At 45.2% G+C, this 26,054-nt stretch overlaps 2 protein-coding genes and 1 pseudogene across 2 annotated transcripts; all 3 read left to right on the top strand.

Annotated features, from left to right (window-relative positions):
- Positions 1-487: 487 nt before the first annotated feature.
- Positions 488-1,453, top strand: LOC122100287 (olfactory receptor 7A10-like). Its single transcript, XM_042670636.1, has one exon. It carries the CDS (start codon positions 488-490, stop codon positions 1,451-1,453), a length of 966 nt encoding a protein of 321 aa, XP_042526570.1.
- A 6,745-nt stretch (positions 1,454-8,198) lies between these two features.
- LOC122100285 lies at positions 8,199-9,172 on the top strand (annotated as a pseudogene).
- Positions 9,173-19,606: 10,434 nt separating this feature from the next.
- LOC122100328 (olfactory receptor 19-like) lies at positions 19,607-20,536 on the top strand. Its single transcript, XM_042670699.1, has one exon. It carries the CDS (start codon positions 19,607-19,609, stop codon positions 20,534-20,536), a length of 930 nt encoding a protein of 309 aa, XP_042526633.1.
- The last annotated feature ends 5,518 nt before the right edge of the window (positions 20,537-26,054 follow it).

Below are 26,054 nucleotides of genomic sequence, written 5' to 3'. Positions count from 1 at the left end.
CACAGCTCCATGGTTCTGGCTTTTTTTTTTTGCTGGTTAACTGGAGATAGGAGTGTCACAGACTTTCCTGACCAGACTGGCTTTGAACTGTGATCCTCAGACTTGGCTTCCCAAGTAGCTAGGACCACACGTGTGTGAGCTACCAGTGTCCAGCTTAACATTAGTTGTTGTTTTCTTTTTGAACACACACCTTTTGTTTCCTAGAAATTAGCTGCAAGTTGATCATCATGACATTGTGTTCCTCAAATGCACAAAAGAAATTGGAGTTTTTGTTTTTAAATACATGATCTCTCGAGAAAAAGCTGAGAATGGAATGAGATTTTTTTTCCCCCCCTACAAAACAGAGATGGGGGAGAGAATTCACACAGAAAACTTTGGAACTACTGTCACGGTTGCAGAATGCATATGACAGATAGCCTTTTATTCAGCTTGCAGTTGGAGACCTGCGTGGTGTTATTTTCCCTTTCTTGTTAGCCAGAGCAACCACATGGAACCCGAGAATGACACGCAGAGTTTGGAATTCTTTCTTCTGGGAGTTTCAGAGGACCCCGAATCGCAGCCCCTCCTCTATGGCCTCTTCCTGTCCATGTACCTGCTCACCGTGCTCGGCAATCTGCTCGTCATCCTGGCCACCGCCTCCGACCGCCGTCTGCACACGCCCATGTACTTCTTCCTCTCCCACCTGTCCCTGGTGGACGTCGGCTTCACCTCCACCACCATCCCCAAGATGCTGCTCAGCCTCCACACGCACAGCTGGGCCATCGGCTATCAATCCTGCCTTACCCAAATGTATTTTTTCCTACTGTTTTCAGTGATGGACATCTTTCTGCTGACGGTGATGGCCTACGACTGCTTCGTGGCCATCTGTCACCCGCTGCGCTACACGGCCATCAGGAGCCCCCGGCTGTGTGTGGGGCTGGTGCTGGGCTCCTGGATGGTGAGTGTCTCGCACGCCATCTTACAAAGCTTGATGGTGCTGCGGCTGTCTTTCTGTGCCCACTCAGAAATCCCCCACTTCTTCTGTGAGCTCAACCAGGTGGTCCACAGCGCCTGCTCCGACACCTTCCTCAATGATTTGGTCATCTACCTAGCCGCTGTGTTTTTGGCTTTCGTTCCCTTTGCCTGTATCCTGTATTCTTACTCCAAGATCGTCTCCTCCGTCCGGGCCATGTCCACGGCCCAGGGGAGGTACAAGGCCTTCTCCACCTGTGCATCTCACCTCTCCGTGGTCTCCTTGTTTTACGGCACAATCCTGGGTGTGTACCTCAGCTCGGCGGTGACCCCAAACTCACACTCAACCGGCACGGCCTCGGTGATGTACAGTGTGGTCACCCCTATGCTGAACCCTTTCATCTACAGCCTGAGGAACAAAGACCTCAAGAGGGCTCTGAACAAACTCTTAGTGGCAAACAGTATGAAAATGCCCTCGGTCCGCAGACTGAATTGTGGGTGATGGCAGGTTTTAAAGACTCAGGAGCAGGATGGGAGTATTTTTGTTTTTGTTTTTACCTCATTAGACAATGGATGGCCAGCATATCCCTTCTCTTTTAACCTGGAGTTTGTATTTCTCTGATTTTAGCTTCTCTATACATTTCAGTTACCCAATTTCTCAGTACTGGGGCTTGAACTCAGGGACTAGGTGCTACCCCTTAGCGTTTTTACTCAAGACTAGCACTCTACCACTGGAGTCACACCTCCATCCATTTCCAACATTTTGTTGGTTAACTGGAGATAAGGGTCTCACAGGGACTTTTCTGCCTGGGCTGGCTTTGAGTCATGATCCTCAGATCTCAGCCTCCTGAGTAGCTAGGATGACAGGTGTGAGCCACTGGTGCCCAGCTCATACTGCATATTTTGTAATAACTGAATAAAAGGATTGAAATGCTCCCACACACTAGGAACTAGAAACAATGAATGCTTGAGAGAATACACTAAAACCTCTGATTTGATTATTACATTATATCTGTACATACACGTATCTATATCTCAAAAACAACACTCCAGCCGGGCGGCAGTGGCTCACACATTTAATCCTAGTTACTCAGGAGGGAGAGATCTGAGAACTACAGTTCAAAGCCAGCCTGGGCAGGAAAGCCTGAGACTCTCATCTCCAATTACTCAAAAAAAAAATCACAGTCCACCCCATAAATATGCACAAATAATAGATGTACATTTACCTTGCTTTGTTTTATTATTTTAAGTAGTTGTACAAAGGAGTTGCCTCTTATGAAGCTGCTTATGAATATGATGCATCACAATCGACGTGGGTGTCTGCTTTTGGGGGTTACACACAGTGTGTGCTTTGTAGTGAGCAATGCAACCAAAGAGAAATAATAATAATCTGAAAAGTTGCCTCTCTAACCAGGTTCCTGAGAGGAAATAAGAGTAAGGAAAAATTTCCCAGAAGCCTCAGGGGTCCAGTGGAGAAACAGCGTTTTCTTTTGTTCTGTGTGAAATACGAAATATGTCTGCAATGGAAAAGAATCTGTCCCAGGTCCCTGCCGCTCCCATTCTCCCTCCGTGACCCTAGGTTTTCCAGGGCTTTCTTTTCTCCTCAGCCCTGACATGCAGAACATCCACACTGGAATTTAGGGCTCAGCTCTCCCTCCTTCACCAACTCCGGTGCTTTGTGGTCTGCGTGGATTCCAAATGGTTTTCCCAACAGTTGAAGGCGTGGCTCAAGGGGTAGAGCACCAGCAAGCTGACAAGCCAAGCAAGCGTGAGGCCCTGAGTTCAAATCTCAATACTGCCTCGAAGAAATGCGATTTTCTTGAACAACCCTAGCCTCAGGGAAGAAAACTGAAATAACTCCACAATCCCAATTCGTATCATCCTTTGAAGCATTTTGTCCCAATGCTTCTTAAAAGTAAAATTTATTTCTCACACAAGCACAATGACACCAGATACGATTTTTGAACTTTGCCTTTATTACTTAATTGTAAGCATGTTCCCTTTGAAAAATGTTCAAAGGCTCCACTGTAAAATCGAAACACACATCCTTCGTGTTTATTGAGGCTCTTTCATTTAATAATTCTTCGGAACCGGGTGTTGATGGCTCATTCCTGTCATCCTAGCCTCCTAGGAGGCTGAGAGCTGAGGATTATGGTTCAAAGTCAGCCTGGGCAGCCAAGTCTGTGACATTCTTCTCTCCAATTAACCACCAAACAGCCAGAAGTGGCGCTATGGCTCAGTGGTAGAGCACTAGCCTTGAACACAAAAGCTCAGGAGGCAGCATCCAGGCCATGAGTTCAAGTTCCAGGATCAGTGTACACACACACACACACACACACACACACACACACACACACACACACACACGCACACACACACACACACACACACACACACACACACACACACACAATCTCCTGATTGGGGGTAATTAGGAGGGTTCTGCATTTTCATTTATGTAGATTGAATGACTATGGACACAAATTTCTGACTCTATCATTGATTGTATTCACTGTTTCTGACTGATATTATTTTTATTATTTTTTTCTGAGTGATATTATTGAGGGAAGATATGAGCCTTGCTTTAAATTGCCCATTATAGGCTGGGAAGGTGGCTCAGTGGTAGAGCACTTGCCTCACATGCATGAGGCCCTGGGTTCGATTCCTCAGCACCCCATAAGCAGAAAAAGCCAGAAGTGGTGCTGTGGTTCAGGTGGTAGAGCACTAGCCTTGAGCTGAAGAGCTGAGGGACAGTGCCCAGGCCCAGAGTTCAGGCCCCACGACCGGACCCCCCCCCAAATATATATAATAATGGGCAAATTTTTTTGTTTTTGTTGGTTGTGAGGCCTGAACTCTGGGCCTGGGTGCTATCCCTCAGCTCTTCAGCTCAAGGCTAGCACTCTACCACTTGAGCCATAGTGCCACTTCCGGCTTTTTTCTTTTTGTTTATGTGCTGCTGAGGAATCTAATCCAGGGCCTCATGCATGCAAGGCAAGCGCTCTACCTCTGAGCCACCTTCCCAGCCCCCATTATTATATTTTGAGAAACAGAAATACCAATAATAGAATGAAGTCCATGAGTATGCTAAAGAAAAAAAGTCATCTACACAAGTAGAGATACTCAGCATTAGCAGATAGTGGGCATTTTTGAAGCCCTTTTCAATACTGACTTGGGCAGATGGCCCTTGTTATCGATGCAATGAGTGGAGGGAAAAATGTCATTTTTTTTCTCCACCTGGGAGTAGGGAGCTGGAGGGGAGATCAGAGACAGAATATTTACATATGAGCTGACTTCCGAAGCCGACGTGTGTGTGTGTATGTGTGTGTGTGTGTGTGTGTGTGTGTACTGGGGCTTGAACTTGGCACCCAGTTCCTACTCAGTTATTATTTTTTTGTTGGTTTTGGGGCCTGAACTCTGGGCCTGGGCGCTGTCCCTCAGCTCTTCAGCTGTCGGTTAACGCTCTACCACTTGAGCCACAGCGCCACTTCTGGCTCTTTCTGCTTATGTGGTGCTGAGGAACCGAACCCAGGGCCTCATGCGTGCGAGGCAAGCGCTCTACCCCTGAGCCCCCTTCCCTGCCTCCCCTGCTCAGTTTGTCTAGATGTACCATCATCCGTTGTTCATCGTGAACGCAGACATTGGCAGCTTGCTTATCTTGGCTATTTTCAGCGTTTCAATGAATATGAATATGTGGGCTTTTCTCTGAGACAATAGTTTCCCGACCCTGAGCGGTGCCCAGCTTGCCGGGTGCGATGGCAGTCGCATACTGATGCCTGCGGTCCAGCGTGCAGGGAAGGTGTGTGTTCTGAGTTTCTCCACCAGCCACGTTCCCCACTCCTCAGCGCTCAGGTCAGGATTTCAGACGTCAGCGTCAGTCGCTGCTTCTCTTGTTTCTTTTGGTCTGAGACCGGGACTCAAATTCAGTGGCCGATGCTTTTGCCCACTGGCTGGTGGTGCTCTCCCAGCTGAGCCAGGACTCCGGTCTCCAGAGCTGACTTTCTTGCGAGCACCATGGTTTCTGTTGTGCTCTCGCCTCGCGGCAGGCAAATCAAGTGTGTGCCATGGCGCTGCTTTCGTACCAGCTCGTAAAATCCCCCCTGGTGATGCAGCTCAGCGTGAGCTGCGGAGTCCCTGGAAGCTCAGAGCGATTCACCGCCACAGAGCAGAGTCTCCTCGGTCACCATCACTGTGGGCAGCTGTGACTGTCATCGCGTTCTCTCATTGGCTACGTTCACCGTGACATCACAAAGGTTTCTGGAGGCAGGAAGTGAGTCTAGAATTTCCCAGGCTCCTGTGGGGCAGCCGTGGTGACGGGGAAGAGGATTTTCCCCCAGGGCCTGCGCATTGTCCAGGACACGGTCATGTCCTGACCTCATGGACTTCCTCTCTGACCCCCTCTCGTGCGGCTCCTAACTGGCTTATGCAGAGCTTTGCGGTGCATGTGGTAGAGCACCTGCTCTGAGTGAAAAAGCCCAGGCACAGTGCCCTGAGTTCAAGTTCCAGTATCAGAACAGAGAGAGAGAGACAGAGAGAGAAAGAGAGAGAGAGACAGAGACAGAGAGAGTCAGAGAGAGTCAGAGAGAGTCAGAGAGAGACTCAGGATTTCCCTTAATTAAATTAGGGTTAATCAGGTGTGTGTGTGTGTGTGTGTGTGTGTGTGTGTGTGTGTGTGTGTGTGTGTGTTGGTCCTGGGGCTGGAACTCAGGGCCTGGGTGCTGTTCAGTCAAGGCTAGTGCTCTGCCACTTGAACCACAGTTCTACTTCTGGTCTAGTTGTTGATAGTTCATTGGAGATGAGAGTCTCACACACGTTCCTGCCGGGCTGGATTCGAAGCGCAATCTTCATATCCAACCTTCTGATTAGCTAGGATGACAGATGGGAACCCCTGGCATCCAGCTATTCAGTTTATTGAGATATCAGGAGTTGGTGGAGGCCAGGAAACCAGTGAAGTAAAGTTGTTCATTCGTAGACTTCTGAAAACTCTTAGTGGAGGGCTGTGCTAGGCTATGAGTTAGGCTGATGCGAGCGAGGAGAGTGAATGGAAGCACATTAATGACTGTTTTGCGTTATGTTGGGCCAAGTGTCTTGGGAACAGCAAATCTCAGAACGGAAAAAAAAATTGCTTCTTGGCAGTGACATCCCTCAGGGAGAATGACGCACTCAGGACTGGAATAAGAAGAAGGGGACGAGTCTAATGAGCAGACCTGCCAGAAATCCCTCCTCTGATGCTGTCTTAATTATAGACAGCCATTTCCTTTTTTATCAATTAATTTTTTAGTATATATTTTTTATTGTAAAGATGCTGTACTGGGGTTTACAGTTATATGAGTAAGGCAATGAGTCCATTTCCTATGGAGCATTGTTATCTCCTTTGTTTTTTTCCCTACCATCCCTTTTCAGTCTTCCTCTAGGTTGGGGACTGATGCTTGCACCCTCGTGGCTATTTATTATGCCTGGATGTATAGCTTAGTCTCCACCATGTAGTAAATGGTCAAAAAAGGGATTTTTGAATTTTCCAAGTGGAGAATTCCTATGCAGAGAACCCACGTCAGTGAGTTGGAGCCAAGTGGTGATGGCAGGAAATCTGAGACAGTTGTCAAGAATATTGACCAGAGGTCACCTTGACCCAAGGTAGCCCAGCCAAGACCTGAGCGCTGCTTGTGATCGCTTGCTGGTTTGATGAATGCATGGATGTGTTCGTGTCCAGGGCCAGGAAGGGGCAGGAACTCAGCGGTGTAGGTCAGTGTTGACAATGCCAAGTGCTGGCCGTGGAAACACAATGAGAGGAGGATGGAGAGAGTGTTTCATCAGATGGGAGAGAAAAAAGAGCTTATTACCTACGCAGGAAAATACAGCGACTTGAGGTGGAGCAAGATTTTCATTTGCTCCTATTCCCAGGTGCGTTTGTCATATTTCCCCTGGAAGAGTTCAGTTTACGATTTCCCTATTGACTTCTAATATGTTGCCCAGAATTTGTTTTTAAACTTGGACTTTGTTTTCTTGCTTATTATATTTGCCTCTGGCTTAGGACCTTCTGATGTTTTTCAGGATGCTTTTGCTCATCTATTAAAATCTTATATTTCCTTTTCTTGACATGTCTCTAATATGCAAAGGTTACTTCTATTCTTGGGTCTTTAGTTTCTCATGTATGTGTATGTGTGCATAACTGTATTTTCACGCATACATAATACTTGCATATGTGTATATGCACACGTGTATATATACATGTTTACACATGTGTATGTATATATATATGTTTTAGTCCTGTGCTTCCCCCTCTTCCCCCTCTCCCTTCCTGATCCTCACTAAACAACCCCTCTTTTACATTTATGGCTCATTACAATCACTCCAACTATTTTTTTTTTTTGCTAGTCCTGGGGCTTGAACTCAGGGCCTGGGCTCTGTCCATGAGCTGCTTTTGCTCAAGGCTAGCACTCTACCACTTGAGCCACAGTGCAACTTCCAGCTTTTTCTGTGTATGTGGTGCTGAGGAATTGAACCCAGGGCTTCATGCATGCTAGGCAAGCACTCTACCTCTAAACCACCTTCGCAGTCCCAACTCTTCTATGTTTTCTTCTGGTAATGATCCTGGGATTTGAACTTAGAGCCTGGGCACTGACCAAAGTCTGGCACTCTATTATTTGAGCCATGGGATTTTTGATGGTTAAGATAAGAATTTCACACATTATCCTTCCCAGGCTGGCTTGGAATCAATCCATCTGTCTCTTGGGTAGCTAGGATGACAGGTGTGAACCATCAGGGCAGAAACGGTATTTAAACATTTTTGGTTCATAGACAAAGATGGGGAATGGGACAGGAATTCCAAGTCTGGGGAGATTCATGTGTGAAGCTTCAGAATTCAGGTCTTGACTGTAGAATGTGTATATGCAGTATTATTATTATTATCATTATTATTATTATTATTTTTGTTGGCCATGGGGCTTGAATTCTGGGCCTGGGCACTGTCCCTCAGCTCTTCACCTCCAGGTGAGCTCTCTACCACTTGAGCCACAGTGCCACTTCCGGTTGTCTGAGTTGTTCATTGGCAGTAAGAGTCTCATGGACTTTCCTGCCTTGGCCAGCTTTGAACTGTGATCCTCAGATCTCAGCCTTCCGAGTAGCTAGGATGACAGGCGTGAGCCACTGGCACCCACCCGCAGTATTTTATTTTTGCCAAGCTAGTATTGCTTAGCTCTCTCAACCGTGTTTTTCTCGTTGTTGCTAGTTACTTCAAGTCCACATGGCCAATGAATACCTCTTGGACTTCAGAATTTCTACTCCTGGGACTTTCAGAGGACGCTGGACTGCAGCCCTTTCTCTTTGGGCTGTTCTTGTCCATGTACCTGCTCACTGTGCTTGGCAATCTGCTCATCATCCTGGCCATCATCTCTGACTCCTATCTGCACACGCCCATGTATTTCTTCCTCTCCAACCTGTCCCTCGTGGACACGGGTTTAACTTCTACCACCGTCCCCAAGATGCTGCTGAACATCCACACAGACACCAAGGTTATCACGTACGAAAGCTGCATCACCCAAATGCAGTTCTTCATCATCGTTATGGATTGGATATCTCTTTGCTGACCCTGATGGCCTAGGGCCGCCATGTGGCCATCTGTCACGCCTGCGTTACGCGGCCATCATGGATTCTAAGCTCTGTGCGTGGTGGTTCTTCTCTTGGGTTTGAATGTTCTTCACTCTATGTTACGGAGCTTCCGGTGTTACGGCCGTGCTTCTGCACTGCTGTGGCGATCCCACGCTTTTTCTGGGAGCTGAACCAGGTCATCCGCCGTGCTTGTTCTGACCCCTTCCTTCATGATGTGCTGATGTATCTGGCAGCTGTGTTCCTGGCTCTGTCCCCTGGCTGGCATTCTGTACTCCTCCTCCAAGATCGTTTCCTCCGTCTGTCAAATCTCACCAGCTCAGGGCAAGTGCTGTTTCCACCTGTTCTTCACACCTCTCCATGCTCTCCTTATTTTATTGCTCCTGTCTTGGCATGTACATTAGTTCCACTGTGACCCAAAACACACTCCACGGCCTCGGTGATGTACACGGTGGTCACCCCCATGCTGAACCCCTTCATCTACAGCCTCAGGAACCCAGACATCAAGAGGGCTCTGAGAAGACTCTTCAAGGTAGGAAGAATGGAAGCAGCCCTTGTACGGAGCCTGGAGCATTTGCCCGGGATGACGAGAGCTGCAGAGTCAGACTGCGACTGTTGATGCTACAGAGGTAGAAATGATTGCCTGTATCCGACTCCCAGAATGGCTCCTTGTTGCTATCAGCTTTTCTATGGAATCCACTTGCAAAATGTGCTTTCCTATGCTTGATGCTAGTCAACGTACCCCCTCCCCAAATACCCATCTTTGGATCAGAAATAGCTGGAACTCCCCACTTATCGCCGAGGACATAATTTTATAAACAATCTCCTCTTGATGATATAAATGCCACTCGATAAATGATCTTTTTTTAAAGAACAGCCATCCATTGAACAACTATGGGGAGGAGAAAAATCTTCATTTTGCAACTAAGAAGATAAAAATGTTACCATGGAAAAGGAGATTTTCTCCTTTCTTGGGACTCTGTGATTCCTTCTTGTCGTGTCCTTGCGTCCCTTCTGAATGGCATGGCTGTTCAGCGCTCGGTGAGCGACTGTGGTGAGCAGGTTGTATTCCTGTGCTCGAGGTCCTGTTTTCATTCTGCTCAGTTTTTCCGTTTGCCCAACTTTATGTTGGAAAATCCCTCCCCAGGGGCATCTGTCATCTCCCCAGACTGATGCATATGAGGGAGTATCGATACCTTTTTCCTACATTTTAATTAGTAGTGTTTATTGTACAATAGAACAGTTTATGGTGATACTTCCAAGCATCTGTGTGACACACACCGGTCATATTCACCCCATTCTTTTTATCCCTTCCCCAGCCCCCTGCCCCCACCACTTCTCATTTTTAACTTCCTTGAGAAAAAGCGGGTCCTAAGGCTTGAACTCAGGACCTGGTTGCTGTCCCTGAGCTTTTTTGCTCAAGGCAGGCGCTCTACCACTTGAGCCACAGCACCACTTCCAGCTTTTGGGCAGCTGTGGAGGTCTTCATCTTGGCCTCCAGTGTGGGCCTCCTGGGCTGCATCTTTGCCCCGAAGTGCTACCTTCTCTTGCTGAGGTCAGACAGAAATTCTCTACAAGGGATCATGGGTAGATCACATTCTGGGAGAATTAAGCATTCTTAAGAATAAACCTGTGTGTTTCCTATAATTCTTAGGGTGTCTGAATACTAAATATACCCTTCCAGCTATTTATTTAAATGCTAGGACTTTCTTCAACAAATGACTCTCTTTTCTCTCATTTTGTTATCAGTACAATTTGCCTCTCCGAGTGTTATGAAGATACTCTCCAAAAACCATTTGAATCACAACACAATAGACGTGAAAATAAAGAATGGTCTCTGCAAGGCCAGGTTTAGGTCTCTGCAGAGGAGTGAGCCAGCAGCCAAAATCTAGCAAGCACGCAAGCACATGGAGCAAAGGCCTGCGTTCTGATATTTATCTCTCACGCAGCAATGCCCGCCCCCTCTGCTCAGATTGGTTGAGCTCAGATTCACAGTCTGCTCACGATTGGCTGGTTTGACAAGGGTAAAATGTATTCACATAAAGTGATTTTGAAATAAGATTAGCAACTCATAAATAGTCTCAAAATAGACCCCCACCCTCAGCCTGGGGTATGTTGTCATTCCGTCTTGAAATCAGTAAAAAGGTGAAATCTGACGTTTAAAAACCCTTTCCTATCCAGTCCTCATTCCCACACATGAGCCACGCCACTAAGTGGAAACAGGAACTTTTTTTTTTTTTCCAGTGTCTTTTTTTTTTTTTTTTTATTGTAAAGATGCTATACAGAGGGTTACAGTTACATGAGTGAGGTAATGAGTACACTTCCTCTTGAACATTGTTACCCCCCTCCATTGTTTTCCCCCTACCATCTCCTCCCTCCCTCCCTTCCCCAGGTTCTTTTTTTTTTTTTTTTGATTGTGATTAAGTGATTACATAATTTCCGGAATTTCACAGAATTGTGGAATAATGATGCTCATTTAAAGTCACAAGTTCATTCTAACTTTCCTGGAGCAAATTGTCTCTCACAGTCTATAACATATAACGGTGTACACATATACACCATACATGTGATCAGCAGCATGGGGATGTTTAGTAGTGGTTCAACCAGATGAGTGGGAGTTCTTTGTTTCTTAAGTCCTGTTAGTTTTGTCATATCACCTAACATTTTGGCTTTAGCATCCACTTATCAGGGAGACCATGGACCATTTGTCTCTTTGCTCTTGGCTTACCTCGCTCAACATGATTCCTTCTAGCTGCATCCATTTCCCTGCAAATGCCATTATTTTGTCATTTCTAATGGCTACATAATATTCCACTGTGTATAGATACCACAATTTTTGGATCCATTCATCTGTGGTGGGACATCTGGGTTGTTTCCATATCCTAGCTATTGTGAACAGTGCTGCAATAAACATGGAGGTGCACGTGTCCTTGTATATTGGTTCCTGTTGTTCAGGGTAGATGCCTAGAAGTGGTATGACTGGGTCGTAAGGGAGGTCAATCTTTAGCTTTCTAAGGACCCTCCAGACTGCTTTCCAAAGTGGTTGTATAAGTGTACATTCCCACCAGCAGTGTAATAGGGTTCCTCTTTCTCCACATCCCCTCCAGCATTTGTCGTTGGCTGATTTGTGGATGTGGAACATTCTGACTGGGGTAAGGTGGTATCTCAGGGTTGTCTTTATTTGCATTTCCTTCACCACCAGGGATGATGAACATTTCCTCATGTGTTTCTTTGCCATTTTTATTTCTTCATCTGAGAAGTCTCTCTTTAGTTCCCTTGCCCATTTAGTAATTGGTTTGTTAGGTTTGGGAGGGATTAGTTTCTTGAGTTCCCTGTATTTACAGGATGTTAACCCCTGGTCTGATATATTGTTGGTAAATATTTTTTCCCAATTAGTTGGTTGTCTTTCTAGCTTAGTTGCGATAGATTTAGCTGTGCAGAAACTTTTTATTTTAAGGTAGTCCCATTTGTCGAGTCCTCTCTCCAACTTGTTGTGACCCTGGGACTCTGTTCAGGAAGTTCCTTCCTGTGCCTATTAGTTCAAGTGTCTCTCCTACTCTGTCCTGCAGTAGGGAAACAGGAACTTTTAAGCAATGCACTTTGATAGAAAAGACAGTTTTTCTCCCAATGACTTATTTTCATGTTTTTTTATTTCTATTTTTTGTTTCATTTTTTTCTATTTTGAAATATATTCCATTGTTCCTGTGCAGGCGGTATACAGAGAGTTACTCAACACGCTTCACGTAGTGAGCACATTCCTTTTTTTTTTTTTTTTGGTCCAGTCATGGGGCCTGAACTCTGGGCCTGGGCTCTGTCCCTCAGCTCTTCAGCTCAAGGAGAGCGCTCCACCACTTGAGCCACAGCGCCACTTCTGGCTTTCTTTTCTGCTTATGTGGTGCTGAGGAATCGAACCCAGGGCTTCATGCATGTGAGGCAAGCACTCTACCACTGAGCCTCCTTCCCATCCCACAAGAGGTTTTTTATTGTACTGTTTGGGGTTCCTCTTTTTCTTCCATTTCCCCCCTTTATAGCTGTTTCTGTTTTTTTTTTGGGTACACTTTGTATTGTATGTAAGTTTATCTGATTTGGGGAAGGGAAGGGGGTCACCGTAAGGGTAGGACAAAGTGTGAACCAATACAACAGCAATACTCACCAGACACCGTGCTGGAAATGAGCTGTAGAACTTGGGGGGGAGAGGGGTCGGCAGGGGCAAAAGTGGAAGAAAATGTGGGAGGGGAGTCATTACCTGACTTACCCAGCTGTAGCCCTTGTTACCCCACTTTTACAATACAATAAAAATGATTAAAGGTTGGGATGCAGCTATCGGAGGTTCAGTCTCTGCAGCGAGAACTTTCCATGGAGAAGAGGCAATAATGACCCATTCGGGGAACGGTGAAGCTGGTGTCTTGGGAATCAGCAGGAAAATTGCCTTCCACGTGGCACAGGATCCCGTAGGACAGTGATAACAGCCAAGGCTGGATAAACAAGAGAGGAATGTGTCTGGTGATGACACCGACTGAGTGAAGACCTTCTATAGCCCTGGGTGCTGGCAGCCTTTGTCTGGACGGGATATGGTGGTTCACCTTGGAGCTCTTATCTGCCTGGGGATGGATGCTTGACCTCATTTTGCTGTCCTGTTTGTCTATGTCGCTGCAATCTCCATTATCAACTGCCAAGGAAGGGTATTGTTTTTCCACATAGAAAATCCTGTCGTTCAGGAAATCCACCCAGGTGAGTTTGAGAAACCAACAGGGTTTTCCAGAGACCTTCTTAGACATGAGACACAAGGACCCTTACCTAAGGTCACCTGCGAGTCAATGCAGCCCCGTTCACACTTGAAAGGACTGCATGCTTGCTTGTTGGAATCCATTGATGTGTTTGATTTCAGCGGTAAGTGGGCAGCACTGAACTCAGCCATACAGCGTGGTTCTTGACCGGAAAGTGATGATAGAAGCCCAGTTAGAAGACAAATGGAGAGCTCAAAGATAGTTCAATACAATTAGCACGTTTGTTTTATGTCTTTTGTAGTGAATTAGCAGGAAAAGAGGAACAGTGGAGAGACATGCAGTGAACTGATGGCTTCTCTTTCCTTCTTTCCTTCCTTCCTTCTTTTCTTCTTCTTTCCTCCCTTCCTTCCTTTCTTCTTCCTTCCTTCCTTCTTTCTTTCTTTCTTTTTTCTTTCCTTCCTTCCTTCCTTCCTTCTTTCTTTCTTTTTTCCTTCCTTCCTTCCTTCTTTCTTTCTTTTTTCCTTCCTTCCTTCCTTTCTTTCTTTTTTCCTTCCTTCCTTTCTCCCTCCTTCCTTCCTTCCTTCCTCTCTTTCTTTCTTTCTTTCTTTCTTTCTTTCTTTCTTTCTTTCTTTCTTTCTCTCTCTCTCTCTCTCTTCCTTTCTCCCCCCCCCCCCCACAATTCTTGGAGTTCATTTTGATGTGCTTCATTATATACAGTTATATGCACCTCATGATTGGGCTACTGCAGACCTCTACTAAGAATATCATGGACATATTCTAGTTATTACAAATGAGGGAAACCATGCAACCTACAATTCTTTGCTTCACTTAATAGAATTTTTTTCCAGATCTTTCCATTTCCTTATGATGGGACAATATCATTCTTTCTGATGGAAGTGTAGAACTCCATTGTGTATGTATACCACATTTTCTTGATACATTCATCTACTGAGGGGCATCTGGGTTGGTTCCATATCTTACCTATGGTAAATAATGCTGCAGTGTACATGGTTGTGCTGCTAGCTTTAGTGTGGCCTTGTTTGTAGTCACTGGGGTGGATTTAGCTTGTTTCTGAGATGAAGAAACATTTTGATATACTTCTGAGTATGCTATGCCCATGTCAACATTTTAACATCACTTAGAGATTACTCTATAATTACAGTTACATTTTTGGCCATTGAAAGATTTAGATTTAACTCAGTGAAATATTTCTGTCATCAGAGGTATTTTTTAAATTATTTTTAATTAGTTGTACAAAGGAGTTGGCATCGCACAAGGTAGTTTATGAGTACATTGCATTTTGATCAATGTCATCTCTTCCAACCCCTCCCAATACCCACCTTCCATCACATTTCTTAATTTTCTAGAATATACATGACTTCATTCTCCTCCTTCTAGTGTTTATTCATCTACCCCTCTCCCCTTGACCCCACCCACCTCCTGCAAGTATCCATTTCCTGGTGTTTATTTTGAACTTTGACTTTGCCTTTCCAAGGAATTCCACTAATTGAGTTCTCCTTCCAATCTATTGTATTTCAGTTAATACGTTTGTTTGCACTTGCATACTACCCAACATATGCATATATATATATGTATATACATATATTGTTGCTGTTATTGTTGTTGGTTGTGGGGCCTGAACTCTGGGCCTAGGCGCTGTCCCTCAGCTCTTCAGCTCAAGGCGAGTGCTCTACCATTGGAGCCACAGCGTCACTTCCGGATTTTACTGCTTTATGTGGTGCTGAGGAATCAAACCCAGGGCCTCATGCATGCAAGGCAACCACTCTACCACTGAGCCACCTTCTCAGCCCTATTTTTTGTTAACCCATGTATAATTTTATTAATATATGATAAATATACATGAAACACTTTAAATGATTTTACACCATAACTTACTAAACCAGTCTTCTTCCATTGTTGGACATTTAGGATTGTTTCCAGTTTTATTTTCCCTTATTTTAGCTTTTTTTTTTTTTTTCCAGTGCTGGGGCTTGAACTCATGGCCTGCAAGCTGTCCCTGAGCTTTTATCCCCCAGCATGGGGCAAATTGTGGTCTATAAAGTTTATGAGTTCTATGAGCTTTGACAATCCAGTTATTTCTTCCACATTGGGTGATGTGTACATTTCTTTTGTTTTGCATGGCATCAGCGGTTCCATCTTTCCCACTTGTTCTCTCCCTCCCATCGCTGCCATTGAGTTGCTTAGTTCATTTTGGTCAATGTCCAGTGCAGCTGATGGGTCCCGCTGTTGCATGTTTTCCCCTGTTTCTGTGTCCTCCTCCTAGTTTCCCTCCATTGTGTACATATATACCATATTTGTGGTCCGTAGCATGGGGTCATTTAGTAATGATTCGACCAGATGAGAGGAGGGCCTTTGTTTCTTGAGTCTTGGTTACTTTGTCATATCTCTTTACACTTTGGATTTAACATCCACTTATCAGGGAGACCATGTGCCATTTGTCTCTCTGCTCTTGCCCAGCCCTATTTTTATAAACTAATTCTAGCTTCCACATATAAGGGAAAACATGCAACTTTTGTGTCTCTGAGCCTGACTTATTTCACTTAATATAATTTATTTCAGTTCCTTCCATTTCTTTGCAAATGATAAACTAATATTCTAATGGATTTTTTGTCTTTACCTAAATCACAATGATTTTTTCACCTCCATGAAGTATGCCTGTAGTTTTCTCACAACTGTACTCTGTTTAATTCTGAGTTTAATTATAATCTGTGCAATCACTATGTACCAAATGTATGCATTTAAAAAAACCAGTTAGTCAAATCAATATTAAATAGCCCAGGGAACATATCCTCTAATATTTCACATAAATATGTCCCAGATTGCCTTATGATTTATTTTCTTTGGTATCTTTTTAAAATTTTCAGCTTATTCTTTCCATTTTGCTATTTTTTCATATGAAGTGTAATCAATGTGTTAGCACCCACAAAATGATATTACTTAGGTATCTTGAGGGATTTATTCCTGATAATTCATTATTTTTATTTGTTCTCAAAGGGTTAGTCTTGGACTTGGAATGCTGCCAGGATCAGGAACTTTTTTCTTCTTCCTTCCTTCCAGTCTCTCTGGGACTAATTGATCTTGTTAGAACTTTTTAATCCCTTAGGGACATTTAATGTTGTTGCTTTCTCTCTGTGTTGAGCAGATCTTTTAGATGTTTTCAAACCCAGGTTGAAAGAGGTCACAGTAAAAATGGAACACCAACTTTAAATGTGTGTGAGATATTTAAATATTAGAATGCTGGCTGACACTTCCTATTTTAAATATTCTTTATTGTAAAGGCGATGTAAAGAGGGGCTACAATTACATAAGTCAGGTATTGGACACTTTTCTTTTTGAATGGTGTCACCCCTCCATCATTTTCTCCTGGCTTTTCCCTTGCACCCCTTCCCCCCAAGTTGTATAGTTTGTTTCCAATGTAGTGTTTCATGACTGTCGCTGCTGAATTAGTTCACTCTTTGTCCCACCATTTCTGTATTTCCTCTTCTCCTCACCAAATCAGATAAACATACTTACAGGACAAAAGGTACAGAAATCCAAACAAGCAACAAAAGGGCAAAAAACAAGGGGAAAAAAAGAACCACCACAAATAAAAAACTTCTTGTTTCCATTTCTTGGAATTCATTTCAATAAACTTCATTTTATATGATCATATACACAAAGCTATTGAGCCCTTGTGATCCTCTCCTAAGAATATCCTCCCTTGTTCTCATTGTGTGGATGTTTAGAGTGCTGTTTAATTTACCATGTCCAAATATAATGTTTTTGTCTTTTACCATACATTGAGTTTGCTTGTACATTTCTAGGCATATTCTAATTATTACAAATGAGGAAAACCTTATCGCTCCAGAGAAAGATTATTTGACATAGGTTTTGTGGCATCTGCTTACTTTAATAGGGTGAATGTGAGTGAACAGGACAGTGAAATGAACACATTAGACACTCACGCACGTGTGTGTGTGTGTGTGTGTGTGTGTGTGTTTGTGTGTACATACATGTGCATGTAGTTTTTGAAGGTAAAAATGATTTTTAGAGAAAGGACAATCAGCTCCATATATTCCAAATGGTGACACAAAATATGCGATTCAGAATTAAAGGCAAAAGAAATCACTAAGTAGGGTTACATTAGTTTTGTTAATTTTTTTTTTTGCACTGGTCCCGAGGCTTGAACTCAGGGCCTGGGTGCTTAGCCTTTCTTACTCCACACTGGCAGTCTACTATTTGAGTTGTAGCTCAACTTCTTGCTTTTGTAAGTTGAAGCTTAGAATCTTACAGGATTTTCTGTCCTGGCAGGCTTTGAACTTCGATCCTCAGACCTCAGTCTCTTGGAAAGTTAGAATTACAGGTATGAGCCACTGGTTTCCAGACTGGTTCAATTTTTATTGGCACAAAGTAATTGTACAAAAGGGTTTCACTGTGATATTTACATGCGCACATACAATAAACCTTGATCAAACCTTGCCTACACTACTCTTAGCTTATAACCCTTTGCTTTTCCTCATCCATTCTTTTTCATAGTTTGTAGTGACTTTTGTTATGCTATTCCCAGATAAGGGAGTGATAATTTGCTTTGATAATATTTACTTCCTGATAGACCTACTCTTTGTTATCTCCTCTGGGAAGAGGAGATATTGGAAGAGGAGATCTATCGGTCCTTCCCTTCAACAGTGCCCATTTAACATCCATGTATCATGATGATGCTGGCGGTGGTGAGGATGGTGGTAATGGTTGATATAGATTCCATCTATGAACAAAATCACACAATATTTTGCGTTTCAATTCTTTTTTTTGGGGGGGGGTCTGGTCGTGGGCCTGAACTCTGGGCCTGGGCGCTGTCCTTCAGCTCTTCAGCTCAAAGCTAGCACTCTACCACTTGAGCCACAGCGCCACTTCCGGCTTTTTTCTTTTTGCTTATGTGGTGCTGAGGAATCAAACTCAGGGCCTCAGGCATGCAAGGCAAGCGCTCTACCACTCAGCCACCTTCCCAGCCCCTCAATTCATTTTTTTCCTTACCTATTTTCACATTGCCTGAGTCAGAGATACCAGTAGTTCAGGAGTAAAGTTGCAAAGGTGAGCAAAAGGCAAGATCATTTTTCCAACCTTAACTAGATTCTCCTTGTTTAGTAAACTCTAGTGATACTTTACTGTCCCAGTACCTTTGCCTTTGAGATCTGAACTCACTTTTCTGAATTACAAAAAATTATCTTTAGTTGTACAACTATTTAAAGGTAAAGTACTTCAGCTTTAATTCACCATATCCATATATGAGTCAATGCATCTTTGTTGTTGTTGTTGCTCGTGGGGCCTGAACTCTGGGCCTGGGCGCTGTCCCTCAGCTCTTCAGTTCAAGGCTAGCACTCTACCACTTGAGCCACAGCACCTCTTCTGGCTTTTTCTGCTTATGTGGTGCTGAGGAATCGAACCCAGGGCCTCATGCATGCGAGGCAAGCGCTCTACCCCTGAGCCACCTTCCCAGCCCAAGTCAATGCATCTTGATCCATGACACCCCTTCCCTCGTCTCTCATCTCTCCCAACCTTGGGAACTAACTTAATAACAACAATGAAAGGGAACAATGTCTGGTCAGGGAGCATCTGTTTGTCTTGCTGACATATTATTCTGTGAGGCCGGCTCTTCTTACTCTGTACCTTGGCCAATGGCCTTGTCATGTGACTGGTTGTGAATATCAAAAAGAAGCACTTTCCTCAGGGCCTTTGCACTGGCCGTTCTTGCTGCCAGGCTCACATTGCTGCAGATGACTGTGAGTCCCTCAATGGGGGGGGGGTCCCCTGGTCACCGTCAGGTTATTTTCGTCTGAACTCGCACCCCACACGGACATTCCCCCTGTCTTGTATCCTCCCTATCTCCTTCCTCCACCCTGATAAGCTGTGACAGTCTCGCAGTTCTATAATTCTGTGTTCGTCCACGTGTACTTTTTGGTTTGTGCGCGTTCATTCTTGCTCATTAGGTGTCAGGGACATTTGAGTGTGAGTTCTGATCAATCATGTTCCGGACGGTGCCAGTGTGTTCCACAGACGCCGTCGATTCATATCTTTGATATAGGTCCTGTTGGGGAAGGGCTGAGCGTTGATGCTGAAGATCCAAACCAGCGATCGTCAGGGAGCAGATTCATTCACCAAACAGCCACCTGCTTCTTACTGTGGAACCCATGAAAGTGCTTCTTTCAGGTGAGGTTTGTGCTGACTTGGTTCTGTTTTCTCTGCCTCTGGTTCCTCCTGCCCCCATCTCTGTCTGTCTGTCTCTGTCTGTCTGTGTCTGTGTATCTGTCTGTTTCAGGTATATAAACTACATGGAGCTGAAGAATCACACATATATCTCGGAATTTCTTCTTCTGGGAGTCTCACAGGACGCCAGATGGCAGCCCCTCCTCTTTGACCTCTTCCTGGCCATGTATCTGATCACCGTGCTTGGCAATCTGCTCATCATCCTGGCAGCCATCTCCGACTCCCGTCTGCACACGCCCATGTACTTCTTCCTCTCCCACCTGTCCCTGGTGGACATCGGCTTCACCTCCACCACCGTCCCCAAGATGCTGGTGAACATCCAGACCCACAGCCAGGCGATAGCGTATGAAGGCTGCATCATGCAGATATACTTTTTCATACTCTTTGGGGTTTTGGACAACTTCCTCCTGACCGTGATGGCCTATGACCGCTTCGTGGCCATCTGTCACCCCTTACACTACACGGTTGTCATGAATCCTCGGCTCTGTGGATTGCTACTCTTGGGGTCCTGGATCACGAGTGCCCTGAATTCCTTGTTACAGAGCTTGATGGTATTGAGGCTCTCCTTCTGTACAGACTGGGAAATCCCCCACTTCTTCTGCGAGCTTAATCAAGTGGTCCAGCTGGCCTGTTCAGACACCATGCCCAACAACCTGGTCATGTTCTTTGCAGCGGGGCTCTTGTTCTGTGGGCCCCTGGCGGGCATCCTCTACTCTTACTGTAAGATTGGATCCTCCATCCGGAAAATCTCTTCCGTGCAGGGGAAGTACAAAGCCTTTTCCACCTGCGCGTCTCATCTTTCCGTGGTGTCTCTATTCTACGGCACGTGCTTAGGGGTGTATTTCAGTTCTTCAGCCACGCAGAACTCACACTCGAGTGCCACGGCCTCGGTGATGTACAGCGTGGTCACCCCCATGCTGAACCCCTTCATCTACAGCCTGAGGAACAAGGACCTCAAGGGGGCTCTGAGGAAGCTCTTCAGAGGGAATCCATGAGAGCAAGTTTTCATGGCATGCCTGTGTTCATGGGCTCCACAGCACTGAATCAAACATTAAATACTCCTCCCCGCCTCCCCACTTCCCTCCTCCTCCCCTTCTCCCTCCCTCTCTCACTCCCTTTTCTCCCTCCCTCCCTCCTTTCCTTCCTTCCTTCCTCCCTCCCTCCTTTTCTCCCTCCTTCCCTCCTCTCCTTCTCTCCCTCCCTTCTTCTCTCCCTCCCCCCCTCCCTTCCTCTCTCCGCATCCCTCCTTCTCTCCCTTTCTTTCTCCCTCCCTCCCTTACTTTCTTTTCCAAAAAGCTACTTACTATAAAGCACAGAACTCACCCTGGTTGGACTCCAACTTGTGATCCTGCCGGCCTCAGCCCCCAGAGAGCTAGGATTACGGGCATGTACCACTACAGCTGGGTCAGCAGCAATTCTTTAAGCATCCCATGAAGTAGAACTTGCTTTTCCTCTTCATCCTCTGGAGGGTGGATTCCTTCCACCTGGTTTAATTTAAGCAACTTCATTACTCTGTTTTCTTGTCCTTTTCTCTCGTGCTTTATGTCTTATTTATTGCAAGCCCATTCCACACTCCTATTTATTTGATGTCATGATGAGTTATGCCAGGGCTGTAGAATTAATTGCATTTGGCAACTGTACACATGGGTATAGTCTTATTAAAGAAGGAACTCTAAGACCACAATTTTCAGTTTTCCATTCATAACCTCTTTCTATATTGCTACTAAAGTTTTACTCCATTATTACAGAATGCACCAAGCCAGTAGATTTACAGTTGGTCAAGGGAGTTTGCTACACTCACAAATACACTATTTCTTTTTTTTATTTTTTGTCATGTGGGGCTTGAACTCTGGTCCTGGGCGCTGTTCCTCAGCTCTTCAGATCAAGGCTAGTGCTCTGTCACTTGAGCCACAGCACCACTTCCAGTTTTCTGAGTGGTTTATTGGAGATGAGTCTCATGGACTTTCCTGCCCAGACTGGCTTTGAACTGTGATTCTCAGACCTCAGCTTCCTGAGTAGCTAGGATGACAGGTGTGAGCCACCAATGCCCGGCTCTTTTTTTATTTTTTATTTTATTTTTGTCAGGTAAGGGGTAGGTTTATTCATCGTTCTGGCTGGCACCAGGCCATCTTGGTCATCCACACGGTGGGGAAAGAACTGGGAAAGAGAGCTGGGAGAGAGAGAGAGAGAGAGAGAGAGAGAGAGAGAGAGAGAGAGAGAGCTGAGAGAGAGCTGAGAAGGAAAGAGCTGAGAGAGAGCTAGAAAAGAGCAGAGAGAGCAGAGAGAGAGCTTCTGGGCCTGCGCTAGGCCTTATCTAGGGTATGGGCGGAGAAAGGTGTGGCCACATCAAATTTAGATGTGACCTCAGCGGATGCAGATGTGCCCTCTTCCAGGTGTCCCGGTTGCCTAGGTAATGCAGGTACTGGGTGGAGACTTTGCTGCGAGGAGGGTGGAATCTGCTAGCCATCCAGGAGCGGACCTTACATTCCAGCCTTTTAATAATCACGAAATAGGACGCGGATTCTCTCTGGCTACTTCCTGCTGACAAGGGGCATCGACAATAGGGGTAAAAGGCTGGAATTTGGTCCCCTCCCAGAGAAGGCTGTGAGCAGCAGCTGTCCCTTGGTGGCGTGAGCCCTTAGATGAAGTCTGGAGAAGTCTCATGAGCATTGAGGGGGCTGAAAAATACTAAAGAGCAAATAAATGGCAAGAGGAAGGACTTGGGGTTGAAAATGTTGGTAGAAATGTCCCTAGCTACTTGTGACATCTGGCGACTAGGTAGACAAGTCAGGTGACAAAGGCAAGAACATAAATTCCTGTTCAGTTAATAGGTAGACAGGTATAGACATTGGCTGGGCAGGCTTCTTACTTCCACTGACCTCCCGGCTCTGGTTAATTTTGAAAGGGCAGGCACAAAGTAGCTGGTGTGACATCATCTCCTCTTACTCCTCTCCATGTTCCCTTGTTCCCCAGGCTGGCTGAGTCTAGGTGCTCATTGCTGGGATGGCTTGTCCCAGTTGGTATTCAAGGAGTTTTGAACTCAAGGCCTGGGCACTGACCCTGAGCACTTCTGCTCAAGGCTAGCACTGAACCACTTTGAGTTATGGTACCATTTGCAGAGTTTGGCTGGTTACAGATAAGAGTCTTGAGCCATGCTTCCAACCTGGCTCTTTGCAGGTTAGCTGGGAGATGGAGTCTTAGGGATTTTTCATCCCAGGCTGGCTTTGAACTGAAATCTTTGCCACAAAAGCCCTTTATTATTTCCGATTAAAGCAACAAGGAGATCAAATAGAATAAGTAGAGCTTACCTGGTCCTTATCAAGAATTGCCAACAAATATTCCGCAATGACAAAACTTGTTAGATGTGATGAGAATTTTAGCACAGATACGCCCAGTATTTTAGAACCATGTAGTCAGTAGAATACACAACACAAAACAAAAAAGACAAAACTCAAAACCTAAAATTTTGACAACAATGTTTAGACATCTTTGCTAACAAAGCACATCACATGGTTGGGCCTCAGTTACCAGGGCCTGTGAAAAGAGCAACTTGTTAGCAAGGCACCTTAGAATAGATGGATGGAGTAGTAAGCTTGGTGGAAGGTTAAGGGTCAGATGGGGCCAAACCCTTAACCCACCATGTGGCCAAGATGGCGAACTCAAGATGGCGAATTTCTGAAAAAATGCAAAGAAACCTTGAACAAATAATAGATCAAGCCTACATTGGCTAGCCTTTGAGAGGGAACCTAGAGGGGAGTCCCCGGGACCCAGCCTGAGTCGCACTCTTCAGGGCACAAGCCAAAAAGTTGTAGAAAAAAGGGTAGAAAGTTGGACATGAATGGCAGAGAGAGAGCAAAGAGAGCCTGAAAGCAAACAGACTTCTGACCATTTACCATTGCAGTGGTAAAAACTGTCTACATCTGAGAATGGCATAAAATGAGGCTCTCTGGCTTTCCAGGGAGCGCAGGAGGCATTTCAAAGGGGTTTCACGGCTCAGGCGTGATTCGCAGCAGCCCATTAAATGTGTAGGAGAGTCAGTCTGGTGAGTGAAGGAGAGCTGACCAGGCAGATGCGGCGTCCCGACTTCCCCCAGAGCCCTCTAGAGAGAAATGGCCAAGCCCCCAAATCCAAGCGTCCTCAGCTTCAGAGGTGACCAGCCTTTCAGCTAAAGGCCGGAGGAGCTCTCTGGCATGGCGCCACATCTGGACAGAGACTGAATGACAGAGAGCCATAGAGAGTAGCTTCACTCACCAGAGTAGAGAAGTGGTGTGGACGTGGATGTGAAGGCAGCAATGGTATCGATGCGCTGATTCCGCCGCAGACAGACTGGGTTCACAAAAGGCCGTCAGAACTGCGGGTATTCCTCAGAGCAAAAAGGGAAGAACAAACAAAAGAAAAAAGAGGAAAAAAAGACAGAGGAATCCCACCTATCCTGACTTTAAGCCCTTTATCTGAGTCATGGTACCATTTACGTTAGGTTTTTAAAAAGAGGTAGCCGAGTAAAAACAGCACCACACACATGGTATTCAGGTAAGGGGTAGGTTTATTCATTGTTCTGGCTGGCACCAGGCCATCTTGGCCCTCCACGCGGTGGGGAAAGGCCTGGGAAAGAGAGCTGGGAAAGAGAAGAGAAGGAAAGAGCTGAGAAAGAGCTAGAAAAGAGCAGGGAATCCTTTTTTATTTTTTAAACTCCTTTGTAATTACTACTATAGCTTTTGGCATAGAGTAGGCAGGAATTATTACTATCAAATATATATTAATTCTAGAGAGTTAATTCATGCATATTTACATGAATCTATTGACTTTATATGCTCTTAAAGTCAATGGGAATTTTGTATATACAAAAACTCTTGGCAGGTGCCGGTGGCTCACGCCTGTCATCTTAGCTACTCAAGGAGGCTGAGATCTGAAGATCACAGTTCAAAGACAGCCTGTGCAGAAAAGTCTGTGAGACTCTTATCTCCAATTCTACCAGAAAACTGGAAGTGGTGCTGTGACTCAGGTGGTAGAGCGCTAGCCTTGAGCTGAAGAGCTAAATTCCCATCATACATTGAAGTTTCATTTTGGTGGTAGTCCTGGGGCTTGAACTCAGGGTCTGGGTTTGAACTCTGTCCCTACAATTTTGTTCAGACTACTACTTGAGCCACAGCTCCCCTTTAGGTTTTTGGTGGTTAATTAGAGATAAGAATCATACAGACTTTCCTGCCAATGCTACACTCAAACCATGATCCTCAGATCTCAGCCTCCTGAATAGCTGGGATACCAGGCATGAGCCACAGGTGCCTGGCTAATATCTCCCTTTTTAGTGACAAAAGTCACAAATATTAATGCTTATGTATTTACCCTATCATGTTCCTTTTGTCTGTTATGGTCTGAACACTCTTCAAAGCTCATGTGCAGAGTGGTCCACAGAATCCCCTGTATCTTGCATAATAATATCCCTGGGAATGAGGACCTGTGCTTCAGAGGCTCAAAGTATCCTCTGTAAACGTACCTTCTAGTCTCTCTTGTTTGCCTGGAATGGAAACTCAACCATGGTTACTTCTTAAATTTATCTGAAATAAATGTGAACACCAGATAATAACGAAACACGATTCCAACCTCAGAACAGAGAGCAAATATAAGCATCAGCCAAACCCAGTGCAGTGGCTCATGCTTGTAATCCTAGCTGCTTAGGAAGCTGAGATCTGGAGGATTATGGCTCAATGCAGAGTTTGTAAGATCAGCAAATAGCATGCTCTCGTCCTACAGCGGGGCCCGTGGGATTCTCTTTGGTCACCTCATTCTGCTATCTCACACAGTCCTCTTCAAGAGATGGTATAAAGACTATTTACCAGTGCTGGCCACCGTGGTTCATGCCTGTAACCCAGGATGCTGAACTGTGAGGATCATGGTTTGACACCACCGGAAAGCCAGAAGTGGAGCTGTGACTCAAGTGGTAGAGTGCCAGCCTTGAGAAAATAAGGCGCAGGGACAGTATCTAGGCCATGAGTTCGAGCTCCAGGACCAGCAAAGCGGGGGAGAGGGAAAGCCTACCTACCAGATCTCATGTCACCAAAGCTCCATTACTTCCCAAAAGTGTAACCTAAGCAGATAGGCACAGACATACGGGCCATTGGGTGACACTCAAACCACAGTCAAAACAGAGCAGTAACTGGCAGTAAACCATCACAGTTTACTGAAACATGTGCACCTCTGGCTTTCAGAAATCATCAGGGGTTGGTGTTTCTCATATTCTTTTCCTAGAGTCCTTGGGCAGGGAATGTCATTGGTGTCAATGGACTCTCAGAGTCAATGCCGCAACTTGACTAGCGCGTACAAGTCTAGTCAAGAGATCTTAGAGCATTCAGCACACGAACACAGCACTCCCAGGGATAGGAGGACCTGGTCGTGGACTGTGTTAGTTTGACACCAGGCCACTGACTTCCTCGAGAAAACAACTCTGCAATGCAGGCCCTGCAGAGCATTACCTAATATGAATGACAGCAAATAGTAGGATTTCCAACAAGTTTA

This window comes from Dipodomys spectabilis, unplaced genomic scaffold, assembly GCF_019054845.1.
Source record: "Dipodomys spectabilis isolate Male_0828 unplaced genomic scaffold, ASM1905484v1 ptg000573l, whole genome shotgun sequence".
Classification (NCBI taxonomy): Eukaryota; Metazoa; Chordata; class Mammalia; order Rodentia; family Heteromyidae; genus Dipodomys; species Dipodomys spectabilis.
This window is presented reverse-complemented; position numbering and strand designations above follow the sequence as displayed.